Below are 25,173 nucleotides of genomic sequence, written 5' to 3' on the forward strand. Positions count from 1 at the left end.
TTTTTATTTTGTTTTTGTGAAGAAAAAGTCAAATAAAAGGCATCAAAACAATGTAAAATGCAAAATTTTTAGTGATTCACTTTGTCATTCAACAAATTCGACTTTGTTGGGTTTTTTGTGGCCCTCTGCTCTGTATTTGTTTCAAAATGCGGCCCTCTGTGAAAAAGGTTTGGACACCCCTGGTTTTGATGGTGTGGGGCCTTACGTTCCCTCTGGTTGCTCCAAATTACACAAAACTAATTACTAAATTAAATTACTACTAAAAACATGCAATGTAGAAATGAAAGCCACACGAAAGCGTATCATCTTTAACACGTTACAGAACTTCTGCTGATGTTGACACACAGAGTAGACCAGCAGTGAGAGAACAGACCACACCTTCCCACAGTCTGTTGATGTAGCGGCTGCTGCTAACGCTCCACATGCAGGGAATCTTCAAAGTCTTCTGGTAATGTGTCAATATTGTTTCATTTGTGTGACTATGAAGGGGAGAACGCGAATACAGAACTAAATTATACCAGTTTTATTGGCTGCCATAATAAATAAACATTAGTGACATGTACGCGAGGCTTCAGGATGACCAAGACTATAGTCATGCCAGAGCAGTTAAGAAAAATGTTATAGTCAACAAAAACACGATACTCTATTCTCAATAACAGTAACATTTTCTAGGACTATATCAACATCAAAACTGAATTAAACCTGGTGATTTGTTTAAGTCACACTACAAGCCATTTGTATTTTATGTAATTATAGAGGGGGAAAAAACATGTTCAGAGCTGGGCTCTTCTGCAGTTTGAAAGACCACGCATTTGCCTTTACCATCAGCCACATGATTGTGTTTTCCCTCAGTCACATGTTTGTGTTTACCCTCAGTCACATGATTGTGTTTACCATCAGCCACATGATTGTGTTTTCCCTCAGTCACATGTTTGTGTTTACCCTCAGTCACATGTTCGTGTTTACCATCAGCCACATGATTGTGTTTTCCCTCAGTCACATGTTTGTGTTTACCCTCAGTCACATGTTTGTGTTTACCATCAGCCACATGATTGTGTTTTCCCTCAGTCACATGATTGTGTTTACGCTCAGTCACATGATTGTGTTTTCCCTCAGTCACATGTTTGTGTTTACCCTCAGTCACATGATTGTGTTTACCCTCAGTCACATGTTTGTGTTTACCCTCAGTCACATGTTTGTGTTTACCCTCAGTCACATGTTTGTGTTTACCCTCAGTCACATGTTTGTGTTTACCCTCAGTCACATGTTTGTGTTTACCCTCAGTCACATGTTTGTGTTTACCCTCAGTCACATGTTTGTGTTTACCCTCAGTCACATGTTTGTGTTTACCCTCAGTCACATGATTGTGTTTACCCTCAGTCACATGTTTGTGTTTACCCTCAGTCACATGTTTGTGTTTACCCTCAGTCACATGACTGTGTTTACCCTCAGTCACATGATTGTGTTTACGCTCAGTCACATGTTTGTGTTTACCCTCAGTCACATGATTGTGTTTACGCTCAGTCACATGATTGTGTTTTCCCTCAGTCACATGTTTGTGTTTACTCTCAGTCACATGTTTGTGTTTACCCTCAGTCACATGATTGTGTTTACGCTCAGTCACATGTTTGTGTTTACCCTCAGTCACATGTTTGTGTTTACCCTCAGTCACATGATTGTGTTTACCCTCAGTCACATGTTTGTGTTTACCCTCAGTCACATGTTTGTGTTTACCCTCAGTCACATGTTTGTGTTTACCCTCAGTCACATGTTTGTGTTTACCCTCAGTCACATGATTGTGTTTACCCTCAGTCACATGTTTGTGTTTACCCTCAGTCACATGTTTGTGTTTACCCTCAGTCACATGACTGTGTTTACCCTCAGTCACATGATTGTGTTTACGCTCAGTCACATGTTTGTGTTTACCGTCAGTCACATGTTTGTGTTTAGTGCTGGTCACATGTTTGTGTTTACCCTCAGTCACATGTTTGTGTTTACCCTCAGTCACATGTTTGTGTTTACCCTCAGTCACATGATTGTGTTTACCCTCAGTCACATGATTGTGTTTACGCTCAGTCACATGTTTGTGTTTACTGTCAGTCACATGTTTGTGTTTAGTGCTGGTCACATGTTTGTGTTTACCCTCAGTCACATGTTTGTGTTTACCCTCAGTCACATGTTTGTGTTTACCCTCAGTCACATGTTTGTGTTTACCCTCAGTCACATGATTGTGTTTACCCTCAGTCACATGTTTGTGTTTACCCTCAGTCACATGTTTGTGTTTACCCTCAGTCACATGTTTGTGTTTACCCTCAGTCACATGTTTGTGTTTACCCTCAGTCACATGATTGTGTTTTCCCTCAGTCACATGTTTGTGTTTACCCTCAGTCACATGATTGTGTTTTCCCTCAGTCACATGTTTGTGTTTACCCTCATTCACATGTTTGTGTTTACCCTCAGTCACATGATTGTGTTTACCCTCAGTCACATGTTTGTGTTTACCCTCAGTCACATGATTGTGTTTTCCCTCAGTCACATGTTTGTGTTTACCCTCAGTCACATGTTTGTGTTTAGTGCTGGTCACATGTTTGTGTTTACCCTCAGTCACATGTTTGTGTTTACCCTCAGTCACATGATTGTGTTTACCCTCAGTCACATGTTTGTGTTTACCCTCAGTCACATGATTGTGTTTACCCTCAGTCACATGATTGTGTTTACCCTCAGTCACATGTTTGTGTTTACCCTCAGTCACATGTTTGTGTTTACCCTCAGTCACATGACTGTGTTTACCCTCAGTCACATGATTGTGTTTACGCCAGTCACATGTTTGTGTTTACCTTCAGTCACATGTTTGTGTTTAGTGCTGGTCACATGTTTGTGTTTACCCTCAGTCACATGATTGTGTTTACCCTCAGTCACATGATAGTGTTTACCCTCAGTCACATGTTTGTGTTTACCCTCAGTCACATGATTGTGTTTACCCTCAGTCACATGTTTGTGTTTACCCTCAGTCACATGTTTGTGTTTACCCTCAGTCACATGACTGTGTTTACCCTCAGTCACATGATTGTTTACCCTCAGTCACATGTTTGTGTTTACCCTCAGTCACATGATTGTGTTTACCCTCAGTCACATGATTGTGTTTACCCTCAGTCACATGATTGTGTTTACCCTCAGTCACATGTTTGTGTTTACCCTCAGTCACATGATTGTGTTTACGCTCAGTCACATGTTTGTGTTTACCCTCAGTCACATGTTTGTGTTTACCCTCAGTCACATGTTTGTGTTTACCCTCAGTCACATGTTTGTGTTTACCCTCAGTCACATGTTTGTGTTTACCCTCAGTCACATGAATGTGTTTACCCTCAGTCACATGCTTGTGTTTACCCTCAGTCACATGTTTGTGTTTACCCTCAGTCACATGTTTGTGTTTACGATCAGTCACATGTTTGTGTTTAATGCTGGTCACATGTTTGTGTTTACCCTCAGTCACATGTTTGTGTTTACCCTCAGTCACATGTTTGTGTTTACCCTCAGTCACATGTTTGTGTTTACCCTCAGTCACATGTTTGTGTTTACCCTCAGTCACATGTTTGTGTTTACCCTCAGTCACATGTTTGTGTTTACCCTCAGTCACATGTTTGTGTTTACCCTCAGTCACATGTTTGTGTTTACCCTCAGTCACATGTTTGTGTTTACCCTCAGTCACATGTCTGAGGCTTATTAGACCTGGTGGAGGATTGTGAAGCCTCAACTGTCTAAAAGGTTTTCACTGCTGAGCCACGTATTGAAAAGCATCTTTATAGTTTGGAATAATAAAGCAGAACAGAGGATTTAACAAGTAGAGTAGAATTATAACAAAGATAACATAATAATTTGTTGTGTTGTTATTCGCTATTTTGAATGCAACATGACCTGCAAATTAGCCATTCTAATACTGAAGCAGAACTGGGACTAGACTACAAACCAGGTCTGAACCAAGACTAACCCAGAATCAAACCAGGTCCAAATAAAGATTTAAATCGGGACTTATCCAACACCAAACTAGTATTAAACTAGTAAGAACTCAGAATTCAACCAGAAAGCAAGAAGAAAAAAAATCCCTTTTGTTTGGGGGATGGGTCACGGGCCGGATCAGATCGTTTGGCGGTCCGGATCTGGCTCCCGGGCCTTAAATTGGACAGACCTGGGTAAGAGGGTCAAAAAAGTAGTTTGTATAAATAATGTGTAAACTTTGGAATGAATGAGTGTCCCTAGTGTGATGTCACTTCCTCTAATTTCTCTACAAATAGCTACCTGATTGGTATAAAACTATAATTTATACATACAACTGGTATAAATACACTAAGGAAAGACAAAATAAAAAATAACTAGGGACCAAAAGATTCCCTATCTTAAATTGAGAAACCACATGATCGTCCCACACAAACGCACACGAAAATCAACATGCATTTTCTTATCGTTGTAATTTTGTTGATGGAGTGAGTGGGCGGTGCTTCTCTGGGGGGTTTAGCATCGTTCACAACTGCTGACATGGCCCCAAAGCATCCTGGGAAAACTGACAGAGGGCAGCGTTCAAGAAAAGCGCGCTCTCCCACACTCGAAATGAGATAACCTCTGCTAACAAGTGTAAAATTAGACATAATGTTAGTGCTACTGTGAATGCTAATGCAACCCCAACGAACCCGCCCAAACTTTCCAACTTTCTTTAAGGCAGAAAAAAAAAAATCTATGCGACAATTACTATGAAAATATTTGACAGAAGACTGAAATATAATCTGCTAAACTAATAATCACAATCATTTCAGACCATATTTGGGTTATATCAGCTTTTATACAGGATAAAACCCTATGGAAAAGAGTTGATAAGCGTGGACAAATTAGCTTACATGTCGTAGTCCCAAAGGAAAGGGATGCTAATGACATCACATGAAAAGTATCAATTGGAAATATTCTTTCATTTCAAATCAAATTGCAGACGGGACAAAGAAATGTTGGAAAATGCAAAAACAAAATCAACACTAAAGACTTTCCAGCACAACAAACACATGTACAAACATATGGCGGTGATCTTCAATTTGCAGAGTTAGCGTTAGCAACCAAATAATAATAATAACTATAAAAACCATGGCTGTTTTAACAACTGAAAACTACTCGAGTACATGTGAGTAACACCAAAGCTTCACCAAAATAATAACAAGATAACAAGAATATATATGAAATGTTTTTGCTCACATCATTTCTTGATTTTTTAAATGTGTATTTTGAGGCTTAATTTGACATGTCCACTTGAGCTTGAGCCAGGCTTCAAAGTCTTGCTTCATTTGGCCCATCATTCATTTGGCCCATCATTCATTTGGCCCATCATTCATTTGGCCCACAATGCCCTGGTAGTTGTTTTACTCTGTACTGTGTAGGTGGGAGCATCACTATAGAGTAGTAGTTCTGCCTGTGGGTCGGAAAATGATTTCAGGGGGTCCCCAGATGACATCAGATGATGAGGTCAAATTGGAAATTGATGCAATCGTCTTAAACAGGGCTTGACACCCTTCAAATGCAGTAGTAAATTTATATTGTAATTTGTGAGCCGACTAAAGTCATTTAACTGGGTCTATATCTTCTGAATAAATCAAACATTAGACATGAGGCTCCATTATCCCTTTGGGGTAGCTTACTTTTTATGTCAGGGGTCACGAATGCCAACGGTTGTTATTTTGGGGTCGCGACTGAAAAGGTTTGAGAGACACTGCTATAAAGGACAAAAATAAAAAGAACAAGCTGATGATAAAGGCTGGTTCAGTGGAAGGTTTGAGTCTGGACTAAGTGGACAGTGTTATGGATTCAAACTGTTCTCTTCTGGTCCAGACCCTTTGTTTGGATGGTCTTGAAGGCTCCTTTAGTGGACCCGATGCCCCGTGTTCTACTGAACGCACAGGAAACTCTTTTATACCAGCAGCAGTGCAGTTTTATAACAGGCATCTCATAATGTCTATAATGTTGTGTCTACTGTGTTTTTTATCGATTTCCGTGTAGTTTGTATGAGAGTCCATGGCATTTGAATGTCCCCTGAGGACCAATAAAGCACCTCTCTGCACAACTATTCAAATGATTTGGTTTTATTTGAGTGGTTTTGGATTGTTTTGCAAATTAACGTTACTTTTTATGCTTGATTAGAAGGCAACGCAAGGCACGTTTATTTGTAGAGCACATTTCAAACACAATTCAAAGTGCTTCACACAACAGGGAAAACTGCATTCAAATCACAAAGACATGAAAGAAATCACAAAACAGTTTAAGACAAAAGAATAAATAATTTCAGTCATATGCACAGCTAAACTACACTGTTTTTATCTTAGATTTGAACATTGCAGAGTAGAACCTGTCTCACATCTTCAGGAAGACTGTTCCAGATTTTAGCTGCGTAAAACTGAAACGCATGTTTAGTCCTGACTCTGGCACCAGCAGGAGGCCGGTCCATGTTTAGTCCTGACTCTGGCACCAGCAGGAGGCCGGTCCATGTTTAGTCCTGACTCTGGCACCAGCAGGAGGCCGGTCCATGTTTAGTCCTGACTCTGGCACCAGCAGGAGGCCGGTCCCTGAGGTCCTCAGAGTCTGAGATGGTTCATGTGGCACTAACATGTCAGATATATACTTTGGTGCTAGGCCATGGAGAGACTTGTACACAAGCAGAGCTGCTTTAAAGTCTCTTCTCTGAGCCACAGGGGGCAGTGCAGAGACCTGAGAACAGGACTAATGATGGTACTTCCTGGAATGTTCCAGATTTAACGACATGTTAACTATGTGAGTGAGAGGTGCTAGTAAACTGTTCAGACTTTAGAAATCTGGAGGCTCACACATGGAGGCAGCATGTAGATGAACTCAGACTGGAGATGATATCATGGACAGTTTTGTCAGTTACAGGTGCAAAGTGAGTCAGCTCTAAGTGTCTTGGTGGTTTTAGGGTCTTTTTTGCATTGTGGGATTTTTAGCATTTTAATGCCCTAAACTTTGTCATTAACCTGTTACCACCCACCTATTTTCGCCCTGTGCACAATGGTTGGACATACCCAAATGGCATTGCTTATTAAAAGAGGATCTTACGTTCCACATGCAAGTGTGCTGCATCATTAGAAAGCTTAGGCCTTCTAGTTTCTGCAGATGTGCACATGAACACTGTCAGGGCTTCAGAACTTACACTACAGAGGCCCAAACATAAACAAAACATCCTTTTTTAGTCTCGCCTGAATATTGTTAATTTGTAATGGTCCTGAGCATGACATACTTCATTGAGTGCTTATGCTGTTCACTGTACATGATGTTTATCTTGTTGACAACAACTGTGTAAAGTTTCAGATCTCTAGAACAGGCATTTTGGTGCTGTTGACCTTTTTGTATCAAAAAGTATATTCGGAACAAGTGATCCAAATTATGTGCCAACTGTGCCAAACTGTTTTATTACAATTTTAGCTCCTCTATGATCATAAAACATACATTTTGATGTTTTGTAGGCCACTAATAGCAATTATAACTGCTAAAAAAAAAATATGTGAAAATGTGTAAATATGAGTTTACCCATGAATTTCCCAGAGGTTAAAAAATATATATATAATATTTTTATTTAATTTTTTTATTGGTATAATAATACATATATCTAACAAAATGCAAGTCCAAAAGGCTAATAAAATCAGAAAACGTTATGCGCAAAATCCTAGCCGAGAAATCTGGCTCTTTACAGCCTTCCCGGAGCCTTACGCACGATAATACAGAAGATTCTGTGTCAATAAGCCCTTTGTCCCGCCCCTCTTTCTAAAGCTATTCTCATTGGCTAGAATAATATGTCAATCAAACTCAGCTACGTCATTCACACGCGGCGCTTTTTAGATGTAAACAGACTAATCCATGTGCGTCGCAAGCGGCACATTTTTTTTTGCGGAGGCTGTAGCAAACAAACCAGTGGACAGACAAATTCGTGGATGGTCTCATTCTGTAGGTAACAGTCTGAAGAAAAGAAGGATATCCAACATTATTTTATAGGTCAAACAAGTCATTTGTTATGGACGGAGAAATGCGCCGGACAAGCGCATTCTCGTCCGGCGAGAAACGAAGAAAAGTTTGTTTACTTGACAATATCTCGAAATCGGATAACTTCAGGAAAAATACAAGTGGATATTGTTTTTCAATGGTTCCTTACGGACAGACTGAGTACAAGGATGTACAGAATTAAAGCCGTTTCGTCCGTCATAAACAGCAAACAGGTAGGACATGCGTTTGTAAAAGTTGAGACTTTCTCACAAACTATTGGCAATTGCTTCTTGGGGCATATTATTCAATGTAAATCAATGACATATTCGTTTTGTTGAGAAAATAAGCTTTAAAATGATGTATGGCTTGCTGGTATTGACCACGGAAATAAAAGTGATGATGTAAGAGAATATTTGAGATATAGAAAATGCTCGCCGGCGGACAGGTGGGTGGTAACAGGTTGCAAACTCATTACACTTGGATGTGGAAATGAGTTCTAACGGCAGCTGAGCTGGAGGGTTTGTTCATCTGTTACTGTGGCAAACGGGACACAAGAGTTGTTACTGCAGCTTCAGATTATTTCAGAAAAATATCCTTCCATAGTTCTACATAAAATGAGGTTGTACAAGCACAACTTCTCTCTTGGCTTTGACTTGTGCCATGTCCGTTTGGCACTCCCTTTTCTGTGCCCTGACCAAATCATCTCTTCTTCATGGCGCCTTTCGTTTATTCTTAACCATTTTAGCCTTCATGGGGACAATGGTGTCCAGAACATTCAAAACACTAGATGTAACAAATCATTTACATTACAATATGAGACATTTCCATAAACACTGCTCCTGTGCCATCATTTATGTGTCACCTCCGGACAACTGCAGGAATGGTGGTTTGGGAATAACACACAGTTATTATTAGTATTACTCATTGCCAAACATTGCAAAACAACATTAAAATGACTGTAGTAGAACGTTTATGTCATTACCGGGCAGGTAAACACATCACTGCTGGAGGCTCTGGTCTCCTCATGCTTATGTAGAAACATCATCTCCATCCATCTGCCATCAAATCAATAACCGAAGGCTCGCGCTGATGAATGAGACGCTCTGGACTGAATAATCACTGAAATATTCACAGGCTTTTCACTCATAGGGCAAAGGTCATGGGGGGTCAACAATTAATATTCTCCAATGTAGAATATGGAACCATACATTCTGTGAATAGGGTTGCCACTCCACAGAGCTGACTTGTAACTTAGCCTAAAGGCACCATTGGTCTACATGGAGATAAATAAGTTTAATGCCACACTGTGGAATAATGAGTATTTTAGAAGTCAGCGTGATAATGATTATTGTTTTCAATTAGTTCAGTTTCTTTGCCATTTGTAGTTTAAGTTGTGTAAAAAGCTCAGAGCGAAACATTAAACCACATAAACAACGGACATACGTTACAGTGCGTTAGCTGAAGATTTGGGATTTAAAGAAGTCTTTTTATACATAAAAACAGTACATTGTTTCAAAGTACTTTTCTGTATAAGTTGCTGTTCTTTGTACAAACTCCTGTGCTGCTGCAGACTTTTGAGCACAATTTGGAGCAGATACATGTGATACTTAACAGTTTTCAAAGCTTATGCCACGCCCTCTTTTCAGTCTACTAATCGATTGGCAGAGCATGTTTTTAATCAACCAGGAATTAGAATGTCTTTAGTCGACTAATGTAAGAAAGTATTGTATTACAGATAAGTACATTGCTTCATTCTGATTTTTAATGACTGCAGCTCCTGTTTTTCAGACGAGCATTTAGACAAAAGTATTAGTGGCATAAAGTAGTTTCAGTTTTCTCATTAATCTTCTTCTGCAATAACATCTGCATTATTATAACAACATTATTATACACATTTGAACTGTGGTTTGCTGACAGTGCGTTGACTGCATACGTAAACCTGTAACTCCCAGGCACTTTCTGTGTAATTATACCAGCTAAATACACACTGTATGTCATTACCATAATAGCATGCGCGGGGCCGGGGAGCGCCGCCTACACATGCTACTGCACATGTAAACAGCCTACGGTCAACATGCCTGTGGAGTCATGTGAGCACACCTACACTCACACGGGGCAGGGCAAGAGCGCTGACCCCGGGCTGAGGCAAAGAACCAAGAGACCACTCCAGCTCTTTCATGTAATGTGCTGATAGTACTATAGAAATATAAAGTAAACACACGTGACTATTGGGAACGTTTGGTTTTATTTTGAATATGAAGAGATGTGAAGCTAATTCTGTCTGTAAAAGCATGTGGTTTGAGTTGAGCTTTTGAAAGTAGAAATTTAGTGTGAAATGTTAATGATTAAAGCGTTAATTTTAATATTGACTACATTTATCAAAATTTAGATCATATCATGACTGTTGTTTTGAAGATATGTAAAATTAGAATATTGAGTATGTTGTTGTTTTTATTGAAAATGCTACAGAAAGAGCTGTTAAAAAATAAAAATGATAAAAGTAATGTTGAAAACTTTCAAATAAGTGTATTAAGTTATATTTCTGCACATTTGTGATTATTTTTATAGACATTTCACATTTGTCTCATAACTAAACCTCATCTGTACGCTTAAAGTTATGTTTTAACACATTTCTGTTGGATTTACATCATAAAAACATGTTACCACCCACCTGTCCGCCGGCGAGCATTTTCTACATCTCAAATATTCTCTTACATCATCACTTTTATTTCCGTGGTCAATACCAGCAAGCCATACATCATTTTAAAGCTTATTTTCTCAACAAAACGAATATGTCATTGATTTACATTGAATAATATGCCCCAAGAAGCAATTGCCAATAGTTTGTGAGAAAGTCTCAACTTTTACAAACGCATGTCCTGTTTGCTTTTTATGACGGACGAAACGGCTTTAATTCTGTACATCCTTGTACTCAGTCTGTCCGTAAGGAATCATTGAAAAACAATATTCACTTGTATTTTTCCTGAAGTTATCCGATTTCGAGATATTGTCAAGTAAACAAACTTTTCTTCGTTTCTCGCCGGTCCGGCGCATTTCTTCGTCCATAACAAATGACCTGTTTGACCTATAAGATAATGTTTGGCATCCTTCTTTTCTTCAGACTGTTACCTACAGAATGAGACCATCCACGAATTTTTCTGTCCACGGGTTTGTTTGCTACAGCCTCCGTAGGTAAATAGGTGGATGGTAACAGGTTAACTTTAACGCCATATACTGTGCGCTAGAATATTAATGGTTCAGAAAAGCAACGACATGAAAGCTAGAGAAAAAATATATAAAGTGCATCTTTCATAAGAATAAATAAAATGAAACTATGACAATACAAAAGTAACATACAGTAGTCATTTATTTTCATATCACCAATAAGTTGTTGGATCTTTGTAAAGTAAAGGAGGCCACACAGCACAGCAATTTGTGCCCTTAGTTTTGTTATTGTCCAGTTTTTACAGCTTAAATGAAGCATTGACAAACTGGAGATGAGATATTGACGATCCGATTCCCTTAATAGTGCCTCGTGGTCATGTGGCAGCAAACGCTATAAAACATGATGGAAAACATCATATATTGTGTCTGAAACGAGGACTTCGCTTTTTGAAATCAATTTATAGACAAATCTTTGTTTTTAAAGAACGACAATGTTATTTTTTATGTATCAGACAATAGATGCTGCAACTAATAATTATTTTATTATTATATATATATATTTTTTATTATATAGTTTTTGACAAGGCAAACAATTATTTCTATTATAATTTGAGACTTATAAATAAAGGTTGAAATATGGTGACTGAAGGGCTCTAGATAGAAAATATTTACAAATTAAGAGTTTACAGATTATTTGTATTGATTTATTATTGAAATGTGTATTTAGGAATGTTTTTTTTGTACACGTTTGTCCAGATTACGATTATCAGATGAATCACTGCAGCTCTACACAGTCGGAACAGTTTTATCCTTCTACTAGAAAAGAACCAATTCAAATCTTGCTGGAGGTGCTTTCTTACTAATAACCTCACTCAAACTGATCACTTCTTTCACAGAATCAGAGGGAGGGAATCCGACCTGCTAAACCTCTCAGTGGAGCAACTTTTTATGAAAAATCCGGGAGCAAAAAAAGAAATAAATATTGAAATGCATCTCCTGAACACTGAGCGACATGATATAATAATAGAGGGAAAATGTGTTGCTTTAAACTCCACTGAGGCCTTTAAAACCAATTTGAAACCACTTCACTTCACTTCATCTAACTTTCTGACACATCTAACATATCCTCCTCCCGCTAGTTGTTTGTGCGACAGAGCTCTTCAAACCCGAGCGTTTCTTTTCACTGTGACATACCGATGGTTACGTAACACGCCCACTGCACACTGCCGCCGGGCTCCGAGTATCTGCACGTAGAACCCCCCCGAACGCCCCTGGCCTTTGTATTCGCACAAACACGAGGGAGTAGGCACAAGCTATTTCACACATAAGCAGCCTAGTGTGCGGTCTCCAGACATGGAGTAAGAGTTCACACAGAAGGCCAAAGGTACGTGCACAAACAAAGCGCCAAAACCCGCAAGACGCCCGAAATTGTGTGCTAATTCGCGAATCTACTTCACACACTCGGGTTTCTGTTTCTGTTTCTGTAATATTCACTCTTATTTCATTCTGATGATCACGTTTGGCGTCTATTAAGTGTATTAACCTAGAAGTTTTGGGGATGGGCATTTGAATCCTGTGCCCCAGTGAGCTGAGCTGATGCTGTGGCGCAGTAGTTAAAGTGCCAGACTCACGTAAAGGTATTCAAACACCTTTCCGCCTGTCCTTTTTATGGATGAATTAGGATTCAACTGGGATAACTCTATGGACATGCAGATGAGCTGTTTGCTAATGCTAATTATTGTGTGATAAGAGCAAAGAGGCCAAACAGACAGCCTATTAAACTTTCATGGAGACATTTCCTGTCATTAGTGATATTTTACAGCTCTGGGTTTCACTGGAAAACTCTGGCTCTGAAGGGAGTTTTGGCTTATGATTATCAAACTCATCTCTCGGAGCTTCCACCGCACTAAACACTAAACTCCTCGTCCATAGTTCACATATGTTGTTCTTACTGCTCACCACACGCCTGACCTGCCCCTCGTGCCTTTACATCGGGGAAACATAGAAGACAGACGTTTGGTGAGGGAAAAAGGGAAGACTAACAAGGCAAATTGAATGAGAAAATGTCTGAGACTAAAAGAGTAATTTTAAAATCTATTGAAGTTTGCCAGTGGAATTTGGAGCTACTGTGCAACAGAAAACAGCTGCTGCTAACGTGCGCTAGCTTTCTTTTGGCAAAGCATCTTTGTATGTGGTCTAGAGACAACTTTGGACTTTGGTCTACAGACGATGGTAATTTGGAGATGGAAAAAGTGGTAATGAATGTGCCCAAGACAGTTATTCTGTATGTTTTGTACTTTGTCTTCCAAATACAACAGTTACTCTATCCCACTATTTAAACTGACATGTGATTTTGGCGGCAAACTAATGGTGCAAAGACAAAGAGTTAATTTCTCTGGCCATGCAAATGTTTCCAGTGTGACTGGAAGGCGACTCCTTATTACTAATAAGGAGTCGCCTTCCAGTCATGCCTTTTGGCTCCGGGGAGCCAAAAGGCATGCCAAAGAAGCAGCGTGTAGGAACTGGAGCCGAACAGGATCTGTACGCTGCTTAAGACCCCTCAAACGGCCCAGGATGGCTCACAGTGCCAATCCAAGGGGAACCAGTGGAAACATGGCTCTACCAAAGCATGTGATTGATTTGATGAAGCCACACAGCAGTTAGCATGTCCAATTGTCTTCATAGATTTTCAGAAGCACACAAGTCAGTACAAGGTCAATAAAGGGTCAATACAAGGTCAGTACAAGGTCAAAGGTGAAGACGGCTGCCATCGTAAATTGAAAGAACAAATAATATCCAAACGTCTTAAGTGATATACGCCTTTTTGTGTGATACTAAAATAAGATTCATATGATAACAAGACACATTATCAAATCATGTCAAACTAAACTATTTCATTGCTTACAAATGAAAATAATTCCCCATGAAAACTTTAAAACCAAGTTTATAAGATATATTTTACTTCTTAATCCTTCGAATGCACTGGCGATAACGTGACTGAAACTCAATCCATTAGCGAGAGGCAAAACATTTCACCAGCTTATCTGAGCTCCTTAAGTGCTCCAACACATTTAACATTCATGAACCAGCCCGGCTGATTCGATTTGGGAGTCCGGCCTATTCATTTGGCTGATGATAGCCCACAGCCCGGCACTAAAGTGGGTTGGCCTTTTTACTCTGCTCCTCGGATGTAAACATGCTCGTCAGCGAGGTCATTAGCGCTGGAGTGACCCTGACATGGCCCAAATGTGACTTTGGATAAGGCTAACAAGATAAGGGCTAATTAGCAGAGGGAAGGAGCCTCTAAATTCCTGGCATTTCGCTCAGTGTTTGGGCACAACATAACCTTATGTGACTCGCTCATTTACTGACCATTTGAATTGAGCTAAATTAATTCATGATCGAATTATAGTCATTTCAATGTCTCTGGGGCAAACTGACGAGCAGGCACCAATCTCCAGATCTCGGGCTAAGTTTGGCCGGACCACCGTGTTTTAGGTTGATGGGGGAAACACATCCAGACACAGAAAACAAACACAGAAAAATGCAAACTCTGCACAGAAAGATTCCACATCACTGCTGTAGAAGTGCAAGCCACCATGTGACCATGTGACCTCCTCACAAAAACACAGACCTCCAAGTCATCCGTCCTGGATCTGAATCAATTAGGTCAAGGACTGGTAGTGTGACCGGACGTCCCACTTTGTGCTGGACAACACAATATTTACAACTCAAACCCACTTTGGCATTGTCAAAAAACGACAATTATGTTATAAAACCCCACCCTCCTCACCATAAATGGATCAATAACCCAAAATGTTACCCAAATGGTAGGCATACACCGGGGTATTCAGCCACGCCCACCCAGTTGAAATGTCTAGAGTTTAGAAAGCCCGGTGTCTGACCTGCGAGGCATATGAAGGTGGCGTAGTCGCCCTGTCCGCCCGTGGCCAGGAAAGGGATCTTCTTTTTGGTGCGACGCTTGACCTGACAGGCCACCAGCATCTTCTCATCGTGCGGGATGAAGACCTCCTTGTTGATGACAGACTTGGCGCTCATGGCTGGAGAGAGCGGTTAGATCGTGGGAGCAGTGGCACTGAAAAGACAAGACAGAGAAAATGTGGAATGTGACTCTTCAACAACAAGCGAGGAACACTGCAATGATCTAATCACTAAAGGTTGCAATTTAAATAATAGAAAGTACAGTCTTTATGAAAATACTGTGTATTTTAGATAACTACAGGCATGTTCTGAACATGCTTTTGTATCATATTTGATGTTCTTTTTTCTGTCAAATGTTAATGCTCCAAGATGGCAACTGCAAGTGCATTTTTTTCTTGAAATGGTGCAATCCGAGTAGCGTTGTTGGCCACTGCACATGACAGGCTGTCACAGTAGAACCCATCTCCAGATATTGAGCGAGGTGGACCATCGCTGATGAGGGTAGAACATGCAAACTCTAAACAGGGAGAACTTTTCAAGTAGAAGGGCCACCATAGACATATAATTAGTAGATGTGGCATTTGATGCTCATGCTATCAATCACTTAGCAAGTCTGGCAAGATTTTAGAACTCAGGAGCCGGCCCTCAAAAATAGCTAATTATAACTTATCATGAGGGGTACCAACCCAAGTCACTGTTGCGAATCAAACCTTTTGGAGCTGTATTTTAGATCATATTGTATAAAACTGGCATCTGAGCTAAAGGCAAAATTAAGTGTATTGTATTTTCCGGAGAATAAGTCGCACCTTTTTTCATACTTTTGGCCGGGGTGGGACTTATACTTATATTTATACTTATATACTTATACTCCAGTGCAACTTATATATGTTTTTTTCTTCTCTAATATGCAGTTTTTGGCTTGTGCAACTTATAGTCCGAAAAGTAGTTAGAAAATACGGTAGCTGCGGTAGATGTCTGATGCTGTGGTTCCGGTAAGAATTGAGAGAGACATGAGGAGAGCTGCTAATATGATTCAATTCATATTAATATGGGCTTCACTATTCATGTGTCTGTGAAAGAACGTTTGATTTGACGTAACTCCCGGAGCATTGGCCTGTCAAGCGATAGAGAGAGAGGATTTTGTGTCTATGAATGTCTGAGGGCGCACCGCCAGCTGCTTGTCAGTATGTTTATAAAAAAAAAAAATCACTTTTGCTTACATTGTTTCCCATAAAACATGTAATATCACAATAGAATACCTGTATTTCATGGTATTTTAGGTTTGATGCCTTAGTGTAGGGACAAGACTAGGAACCAACCAGCATCCAGCAGAAGTATATCATCTTCTCCACCACTAAACATGTGCTATCTTGTCATTTTGAGAGCACTTTATATTGTTTAGCTCAAACATGACACAATGCTAACATGTCATGCCAGAATATGTCATTTCCATTGACACGCACCTCAATGAATCCTGTCTAACTTTTATTTTCTTTAAGTTTCACTTCCAAGTTCCATCAGCAGCCAGATTACAACATCGCTCTATATATCCTCCAATCATCAGTTTCTCTTCATTTGCTTTCTCTTTCAAGTAAACACAAACGCAAGCCAAGATGTCGTCAGCTGTAATTAAAGACCCAATAAACACGTCTTTTCTCAGAATGCCAAAAATGCACAATGTCCAAACTCGAGCTACAAGTAACAGAGAAATAGTGAAGTGCTTGGTCCTTAGTAGAAATATAGTGGGAGAAAAGGCCAGCTTGCAGAATGGGGCTTGATAAAAAGTAGCCTGTGTTAGGTGCCAGTAAGATTTGCACTGTGCGGCTACGAGCTCATTCTGTACGGAATTTGGACGAGTCAGCATGTTTTGAGCTCAGTCCTATCAGTCAGATAAGCTGCCATCGTGGACTACTTCTGCACGGTCACGGAAAATATCAGAAACATGCTTTTCTTTGGTAAAAAGGGCCACAAATAATGATTATTGTAGAAGTCGACTAAAATGGGATTATTCTTGATTATTATTTCTTTGTACATTGTGATATTTATAAAGTGTATCATTGTTTATACCAAATATTAGTGATTGCATCATGTACAATAAAACGTTTCATAAAATCATCAAGAATAAGTAGTGCCCTAAAGGTAATGAATGTACATTTTACATTTGTACATTTATATTGGATTTCAATAGAAATGCTCCCTCTGATGGTGATTGGTTGTTGGTGTTTGTTTGTTTGTTTGTTTGTTTGTCTTTCTTAGCTGTGTTTTAAGGCCGTGGCTGGAGAGCCGCGGCGCGTTCAATCAGCCGCGCAGTTTCAGGGACCGCAGCATTTCCCTTATAGCCTCATGGCTAACCCTAACCCTAACCCTAACCCTAACCCTAACCCTAACCTTAACTCGGCGTGGTCTAAAACGCGGTCAAATAGCGGCGCAGTTTCAGGAGCCGCGGCGCGCGGCCGGCAAAAAAATAACATGGCAGTTTCGGCCGCGCGCTGCGGCTCTGCAGACACTCCCGTGTTTTAAATGTTACATGCGAGACGTTAAAACTATGAACCTGCTGTCACTTTGCCTCTGCCCAGGGACTACAGATGAAAATGAAGTTAAATTGTTTTCTGCTTCTTCTGAAAATGTATACTTCACTGTGATTGGTTAAATCCAGTCACTCACTCTGAGCTTTACCGAGGTAAATCAATAGGAAATATTGGTTTGAAAAAGAGTGAGTTTGAGCAAACAAACAGCATTTACAGGACACATGTTATGCAAAATGTACTTTTTTAAGCTTTTAGACATCAAAAATACACCTCTCCCCTCTGAGCGACAAAAACACTCTTATTCTTCTCGATACCGGACTTTTTTCTTGATCTGTGACATAAGAATCTTGTTTTTTTAAGTCCAAATATTCTGTGAATTACTCCCGTCTAACCATGATCAGTACAACTGTGTGCTGAGACCTGTACCTGAGAGGCCAGCTTGAAATGTCTTGAAATATTTTTCTTAAACTTTGTGCAATTCCTTCTCCCCCAAAGCTCAGTTAGTCCAGCAGGAAACAGCAGAGATCCAAATGAATTTTTTGTTAGTTTGTTATAAACAAGTTTTTTTAAATAGTGAAACTTGAGATGCCAAACTAAATTATGCCAAACTAAAGATACTCAAGAGTACGTTTAAAGGCTAATAACAATACAAATAATGTATAGTATTTGTCCTTTAAATAGCTAAATAGTGAATCACGACTAATAGCAACGATGAGCTCACAATTTGAAGTGCTGCCACTGTTCTTGAGCAAGGCACTTCTTCTGTTTTACTGTATGTCTCTGATGTCCATTTATTGTGCTCATGATTTGGTTTCATTTTTATCAAAACTAGCAGACTAAATCTCAATTAACCATTTATTTTCATGTTAGTAGAATCCCAGTAATAATCTGTCGTCAACCTAATTCATTTCTCTACACAACAGTAACTCTGCACAGCCTGGTTCCATCTCGTACCTCCTCTGCTGCTCCTCCACGCCGCTCTCGTTCTTCCCTGTGTCTCAGAGCTAAGGCTGGGCTCCCCCCGAGCTCCTGGCAGTAAATCTGCCTGGTTCTGCCCCTCAGGTGGCCCACTCAACCATGACTGAAGTGGGCCATCGAGGAGGAGGAAGAGAAGGAGAATGAGGCAACCACTAGGGCTCGGAGGCAGCTGATACTATGTGCTGCTGTGACTTTGAGCAGGATTATGCAATAGTAGTAGTAGTAGTAGTACTAATTAGTAGTAACGTTTCTGTCAGAGGTGGAATGTTGGAGAGGAAGCAAAACACAATCAAACATATTTGCTGGTGTTCATAAGAAGATTTCTCAGCTGTTCTGTGGAAATTGACAAAATCCCAATATTGTAGACGTTTTCAGGGAAATTGTCAAAACTAAGTTGCTAACTTGGAGAAAATAAATGCATCATGCATCATGCATAAATGCATAAATGCATAATTGATCATTGCAATAATCAATAAAAAAGTGTTTTAATAAGTAATAAAAGATACAGGGAATATGTAAGGAGGATAGTGGTGAAAGGAAACGGTGTCTTAAACTTGTACCTTTAAACATGCTCTTGTACCTTTAAACATTAAACATGCTCTTGTACCTTTAAACATTAAACATGCTCTTGTACCTTTAAACATGCTCTTGTACCTTTAAACATTAAACATGCTCTTGTACCTTTAAACATTAAACATGCTCTTGTACCTTTAAACATGCTCTTGTACCTTTAAACATTAAACATGCTCTTGTATCTTTAAACATGATCTTGTACCTTTAAACATGCTCTTGTACCTTTAAACATTAAACATGCTCTTGTATCTTTAAACATGCTCTTGTACCTTTAAACATTGAACATGCTCTTGTATCTTTAAACATGCTCTTGTACCTTTAAACATGCTCTTGTACCTTTAAATATTAAACATGCTCTTGTATCTTTAAACATGCCCTTGTACCTTTAAACATTAAACATACTCTTGTACCTTTAAACATGCCCTTGTACCTTTAAACATTAAAAATGCTCTTGTACCTTTAAACATGCTCTTGTACCTTTAAAAATGCTCTTGTACCTTTAAACATGCTCTTGTACCTTTAAACATGCTCTTGTACCTTTAAACATTAAACATGCTCTTGTACCTTTAAACATGCTCTTGTACCTTTAAACATTAAACATGCTCTTGTACCTTTAAACATGCCCTTGTACCTTTAAACATTAAACATACTCTTGTACCTTTAAACATGCTCTTGTACCTTTAAACATGCTCTTGTATCTTTAAACATGCTCTTGTACCTTTAAACATGCTCTTGTATCTTTAAACATGCTCTTGTACCTTTAAACATGCTCTTGTATCTTTAAACATGCTCTTGTACCTTTAAACATGCTCTTGTATCTTTAAACATGCTCTTGTATCTTTAAACATGCTCTTGTACCTTTAAACATGCTCTTGTATCTTTAAACATGCTCTTGTACCTTTAAACATGCTCTTGTATCTTTAAACATGCTCTTGTATCTTTAAACATGCTCTTGTATCTTTAAACATGCTCTTGTATCTTTAAACATGCTCTTGTATCTTTAAACATGCTCTTGTATCTTTAAACATGCTCTTGTACCTTTAAACATGCTCTTGTATCTTTAAACATGCTCTTGTACCTTTAAACATGCCCTTGTATCTTTAAACATGCTCTTGTACCTTTAAACATGCCCTTGTATCTTTAAACATGCTCTTGTACCTTTAAACATGCCCTTGTACCTTTAAACATGCTCTTGTACCTTTAAACATGCTCTTGTACCTTTAAACATTAAACATGCCCTTGTACCTTTAAACATGCTCTTGTACCTTTAAACATGCCCTTGTACCTTTAAACATTAAACATACTCTTGTACCTTTAAACATGCTCTTGTACCTTTAAACATACTCTTGTATCTTTAAACATGCTCTTGTATCTTTAAACATTAAACATGCTCTTTTATCTTTAAATATGCTCTTGTATCTTTACTTTGCGCCGTAATTTGAGGCAGAAACGCACAGAACGAGTCTGGCGATGATTTATGGACTTAAAAAACGCACAGAAGATCTCAGAGCTCTACCTATGATGTCACAAAACTGGGAAAGTTGGAAGTGTTTTCTGAGGCTCGTAATGAGAAGACCTTGCGACCATGAATGAAGGTAAATGCAAATCCAGGTAAGTTTTCGATTAGGGAACAATGTTAGAACATGATAAAGAGCTCTACAACGTCACTTTTCATGATATGTCCTCTAATGTAGTGCAGTTAAAGTTAAAGTTAAAGCCTATAATTGCGGCTGAAGTAGAACGTGTGAGCCGGCCGTGACGGAGCAGCAGCGTTACGGGGCCAGTAAAATAGATTTTCATTTCTTCATCTAAACTCAGGGACACATCGATATCCATTTCCGTGTGCGCTCCACTGAGGGTATTTACACAATATGAGCTGTGCCAATAATCCAGGCCAGACAGACTGGAGGAGGATTGGATTGGACTGGGGAGTGAGTGCCAACCACAACAAAAAGTGAGAGGGAACCACGACCTGTGATATGAGACGAAACAAGACTCAACTTTTATTAGAAGATTTAGAAATGTGTTAATTAAAGTTGTAATTTAAATACTTGACGCCATGTACTGTTTTTAGTCATTTTGTTAAATCGCTTACTGCAAGAACAGATTTTTTACTAAATACAAAACTCCATAACATAATAAGTATTTTACAAGGGGGGTTTATATTCATTTGGGACCTGACTGTCAATAATCAGTATACTGCGATTGCAACAACAAAAAAATATTACATCATTATTGTTTCCTCCGTTTTTTAGTTTCAGTTTAATTTTGTCTAATTTAAAACAAATAATCTTGGCTTTCAAACTTACGTTCAAGAACACACACAATACAATTTTTTCACACACATTCAACACGTAAAATGAGAGCGAGGTCGATGAATCACTTGGCGGATGTATCGGGTCAAATGTTTCACTTTTTATTTTATCAGCTATCAACCATCAATCTGCAGTTTAGGCTGATGTTTTGTGTGGGCTGACTTCCTGATTTATTGAAAGACATAATGCTTTCTATGAAACCAAATGAGCAGTGCACACATTTGAACACTGCTCTCTTAAAAGTTTGTGGTAAAAGAGGGCTGTGGGTCTTAAGAGCAAGGCAATCCACACAGTAATGGAGTTTGTACTGACTTCAAATCATTTATTTGATCAAATCAGCTCAACATTTCCGCCCAAAAGATATAGCGGAGTTTATTGGCCGTCCGGCGCTCTGGATTTTAAATTGTTTTTCTTTTTGTGGGGATAAACCAATATCAGTCAATCTAATTTCTTCCTCCAAAGTCTGAACTCTGCTTCCAACCACAGGCTTTTACTGCCAGAGAATTGGCTTTGGACTTTTCCATTAAAAAGACCCAAGCTGATAACTGACAATCGAATGACTCGTATTGGATTAACTGCCCAGCCCAAAACGATCTTAACGGACACGACATTATTGACAGTTGTATGGCTCATTAACTGAAATCTGGTGACCGTCTACACCCCTATACCCACTGTTAGCCCGCAGATGTATAGCTGAGGTGGCTAGTATTACCCTGTTATAAGAAGAGTATCCATCCATTGTCAAACGAAGGAGCACTCCAGCCCACAGACGCAGTTAGCAAACACTGCTAGCTCCAAAGGCTATGTCAACAACAGTGCATCAATAAAAAGACTTTACAGGAACAGCTTCAGGAACTAGCAATAAGCTTTTATCTTCAAATAATGCCCTTGTGGACTCACATTTTACACCGATCCACTCAAGCTGAAATCTGTTATTATACACAGTATAACAGTAGTTTAATTAAGTTCAATGTAGAGCCCAAATTTACAAGAGCAGTCGCCTCGTGGGGCTTTAGGAAATTGTAGAGTTAACCAAAAGAAAGTTAGATAATCAAACAATGGAACAGTCATGGGTGAATAAAAGGCAAGATTAACCAATAAGAAAGATTTACTCCATTACAATACTTTAAGGGAGAATGTTTTGTGCAATAACTAACCCTAAGAATGAATGATTTCATGCAGTACTGTGGAACATTCCAGGCAAAGCAATAGCATATCCATGGTGACAAGCAGGTGATGGACAGAAAAGGTTACATCGTGCACATTTAAACTACAAAATAATCTATAACACTGGCACCACATTCAATATTATACAAATGTGATTATAATCAGTATTTCTCACCTGACAATATGTCGTTACATGACATATTAGTCATTTAGGTGTTTTTGCTCTGAACCTCACAAAAATATTGTTTTTACTTTCTTTGTGATGTCAAAGGTGGAGATTCAGAGGTCTCCTATGCTGTTTTTAAAGTGTAACTAAACCCCAGTGGCATGCTCCTGGGGGGAGTGAGAGGAGCAGGTGAGGAGGCGGGCTCTAGCCCGGTGACTGACAGCTGCTGCAGACAGAAGGAAACGGCTGACAGGAGCGAACATTTGAGCTTGGAATACCTCTTTCCCCTCTTCTCCAGACCCAACAGGGCCGAGCGGCCCTCAACGGGTCTGAGTGGGCCTGGACAGGTCACTGGCTCAAGACTGGCATCTGGCTCAAGACTAGCATCTGGCTCAAGACTAGCATCTGGCTCAAGACTAGCATCGGCCCCCTCCCCCCTCCGCTCTCAGCCACAGGGGCGGGGCTCACAGGGGGTCAGTCGTGACGTAGAGGCCAACCACTGAATTCAAATGTAGTGGCCACAGTTGAAGGACAATGCAGGCATAGTTTGGGACCCAATAAGCCCAGGGTTGTGTATAATAATATTTATTTTAGATACATTTACACAGTTAATCCGTTAAAAAAGTGGTTTTGGCTTTTAGTTACTCTTTAAATCCATAAATCATCACCAGACTCGTTCTGAGATGTTCTGTCATTAAATCACGTTCATTACAACTGCGTGCATACATTTGTGTGTTGATATATTTACTAGCTTTACTTTATATCCCCATAATTCCCTCTGCTGCCTGTAGTTGGAGTGCTAACACCAATCCTGACGAGGGAACGCCTGACAAACAGAAATTCATGCGTGTTTTCTAATGTATACGTTATTTTACGTTCTACACCATGAGATGCCAAAGCAAAGGTACAAATACAAATAATACATAATATGTGTCCTTGCAGGCAATATCATTCAATCCATTTTCCCCACTGCATTTCCAACTGCTTTATGGGTTTTTTCTGACTTGGAAGAAACACAATTTATATACAGGCTCTTACGTTGTATTTCTCACCCTCAGCAAAAGCTGGTATCAAACCTCATCTCAAATCTCTCGTATAATCGAGTTATGAAACATGAAGACTTCAGAATTTGTGAATAGAACGAAAGTGTTTGTTAATACTCGACTGAAAGCAAACAGACAGCAGGGCAGACTGCTTACACAGGCTGGATCCACAGAACAGCTTCAGGCGGCCAAATCCCCTCCGCTCGGAGTGGAGACCAGAGACAGCCACGCAGTCAGCAAACTTTCCCTCAAGCTTTCTCAAAGAATACGCCATGATTATCCACAGCTACAATGGAAATGGAAATGGATTCTGTTTTGAATAATAAATCATAAAATATAATGTCGGAGCTACTGGTGGTAACTAAAATGTCTGTGCACTCAATCCAATAATTGAGATCCAATAGTTTCAAATGGTCAATGATCAAAATTGCAATTAAAATCATTTGTTTTGAAGGACACATATTCAGTACTATTTGTATTGTTATTGGCCGTTATACTAGAGTACTGGTACTTTCAGAACTTAAAGTAATGTATATATTGAATAGCACACATGACTTTCTTTCAGTCAATTGTTCCCTCATCAGGATTTGGTTTTAACACCCCATCTACTGGCAGCAAAGAGAATTATCATGGAGGGAACAAAACAAAACAACATGCTACTTATAATGAGCCTGATTTGAGGCAGAACTGCACAGAACGAGTCAGGTGATGATTTATGGGAGAGGATCTCGTAAACAGGATCAACAACACGAGTTTTTGATGAGGCAACAAAGTAATAATATGGTCAAAGCAAGGTTAATTTTGCATAAGTGTCTTTTACTAATAAAAACAAAAAAAGTAATACAAAATAGTGATGAAACTACATGTCACAACTATGCTATGTTACTACAGAAGGCGGCGCTAGCACTGATGACAATGATTGGCTGCAGGGATTGGTCTTTACGTAATAAGTATTCAGGAACTAATCTGGTTTAAGTTTTAGGATCTGGCATCGTTCTGCTTTCTGATTGGAACAAATACACTAATCAAAAACCAATAACTTGTCCATCACATCCAATGCAATTAAGAATACATCAACATTGCAATAGTTAAGTTTACCTAAATAACTATATTTTAAGATCTTAACTAATCTCAAGAAGACAGTTAGCGGCAGAACATACGGTATAAAGTTTTGAAGTGAAGTTTTAGAGGCCACTGTAAACTGGTGCTCTCCCTGCAGAGTGTCCGGAGGCGCTGCAGAGTGTGAAGGACTCAGAAGTGCAGTTCAGATCACA

The 25,173-nt window shown here is 39.3% G+C and overlaps 1 protein-coding gene across 1 annotated transcript in view; it reads right to left on the bottom strand.

Moving 5' to 3' along the window:
• LOC140372537 (syntaxin-binding protein 6-like) overlaps positions 1–25,173 on the bottom strand; it is a gene marked incomplete at its 3' end in the record, with an annotated part of 120,112 nt that overhangs the window by 80,861 nt on the left and 14,078 nt on the right. Inside the window, exon 2 of the mRNA XM_072459668.1 lies at positions 15,093–15,283. Within this exon, the coding sequence (XP_072315769.1) occupies positions 15,093–15,246 (154 nt within the window). The remainder of the gene's footprint in view (positions 1–15,092; positions 15,284–25,173) is intronic.

This window comes from Eucyclogobius newberryi, unplaced genomic scaffold (assembly GCF_026437365.1).
Source record: "Eucyclogobius newberryi isolate DKJ021-1_F unplaced genomic scaffold, fEucNew1.0.hap1 SCAF_246, whole genome shotgun sequence".
In the NCBI taxonomy this organism is placed as follows: domain Eukaryota; kingdom Metazoa; phylum Chordata; class Actinopteri; order Gobiiformes; family Gobiidae; genus Eucyclogobius; species Eucyclogobius newberryi.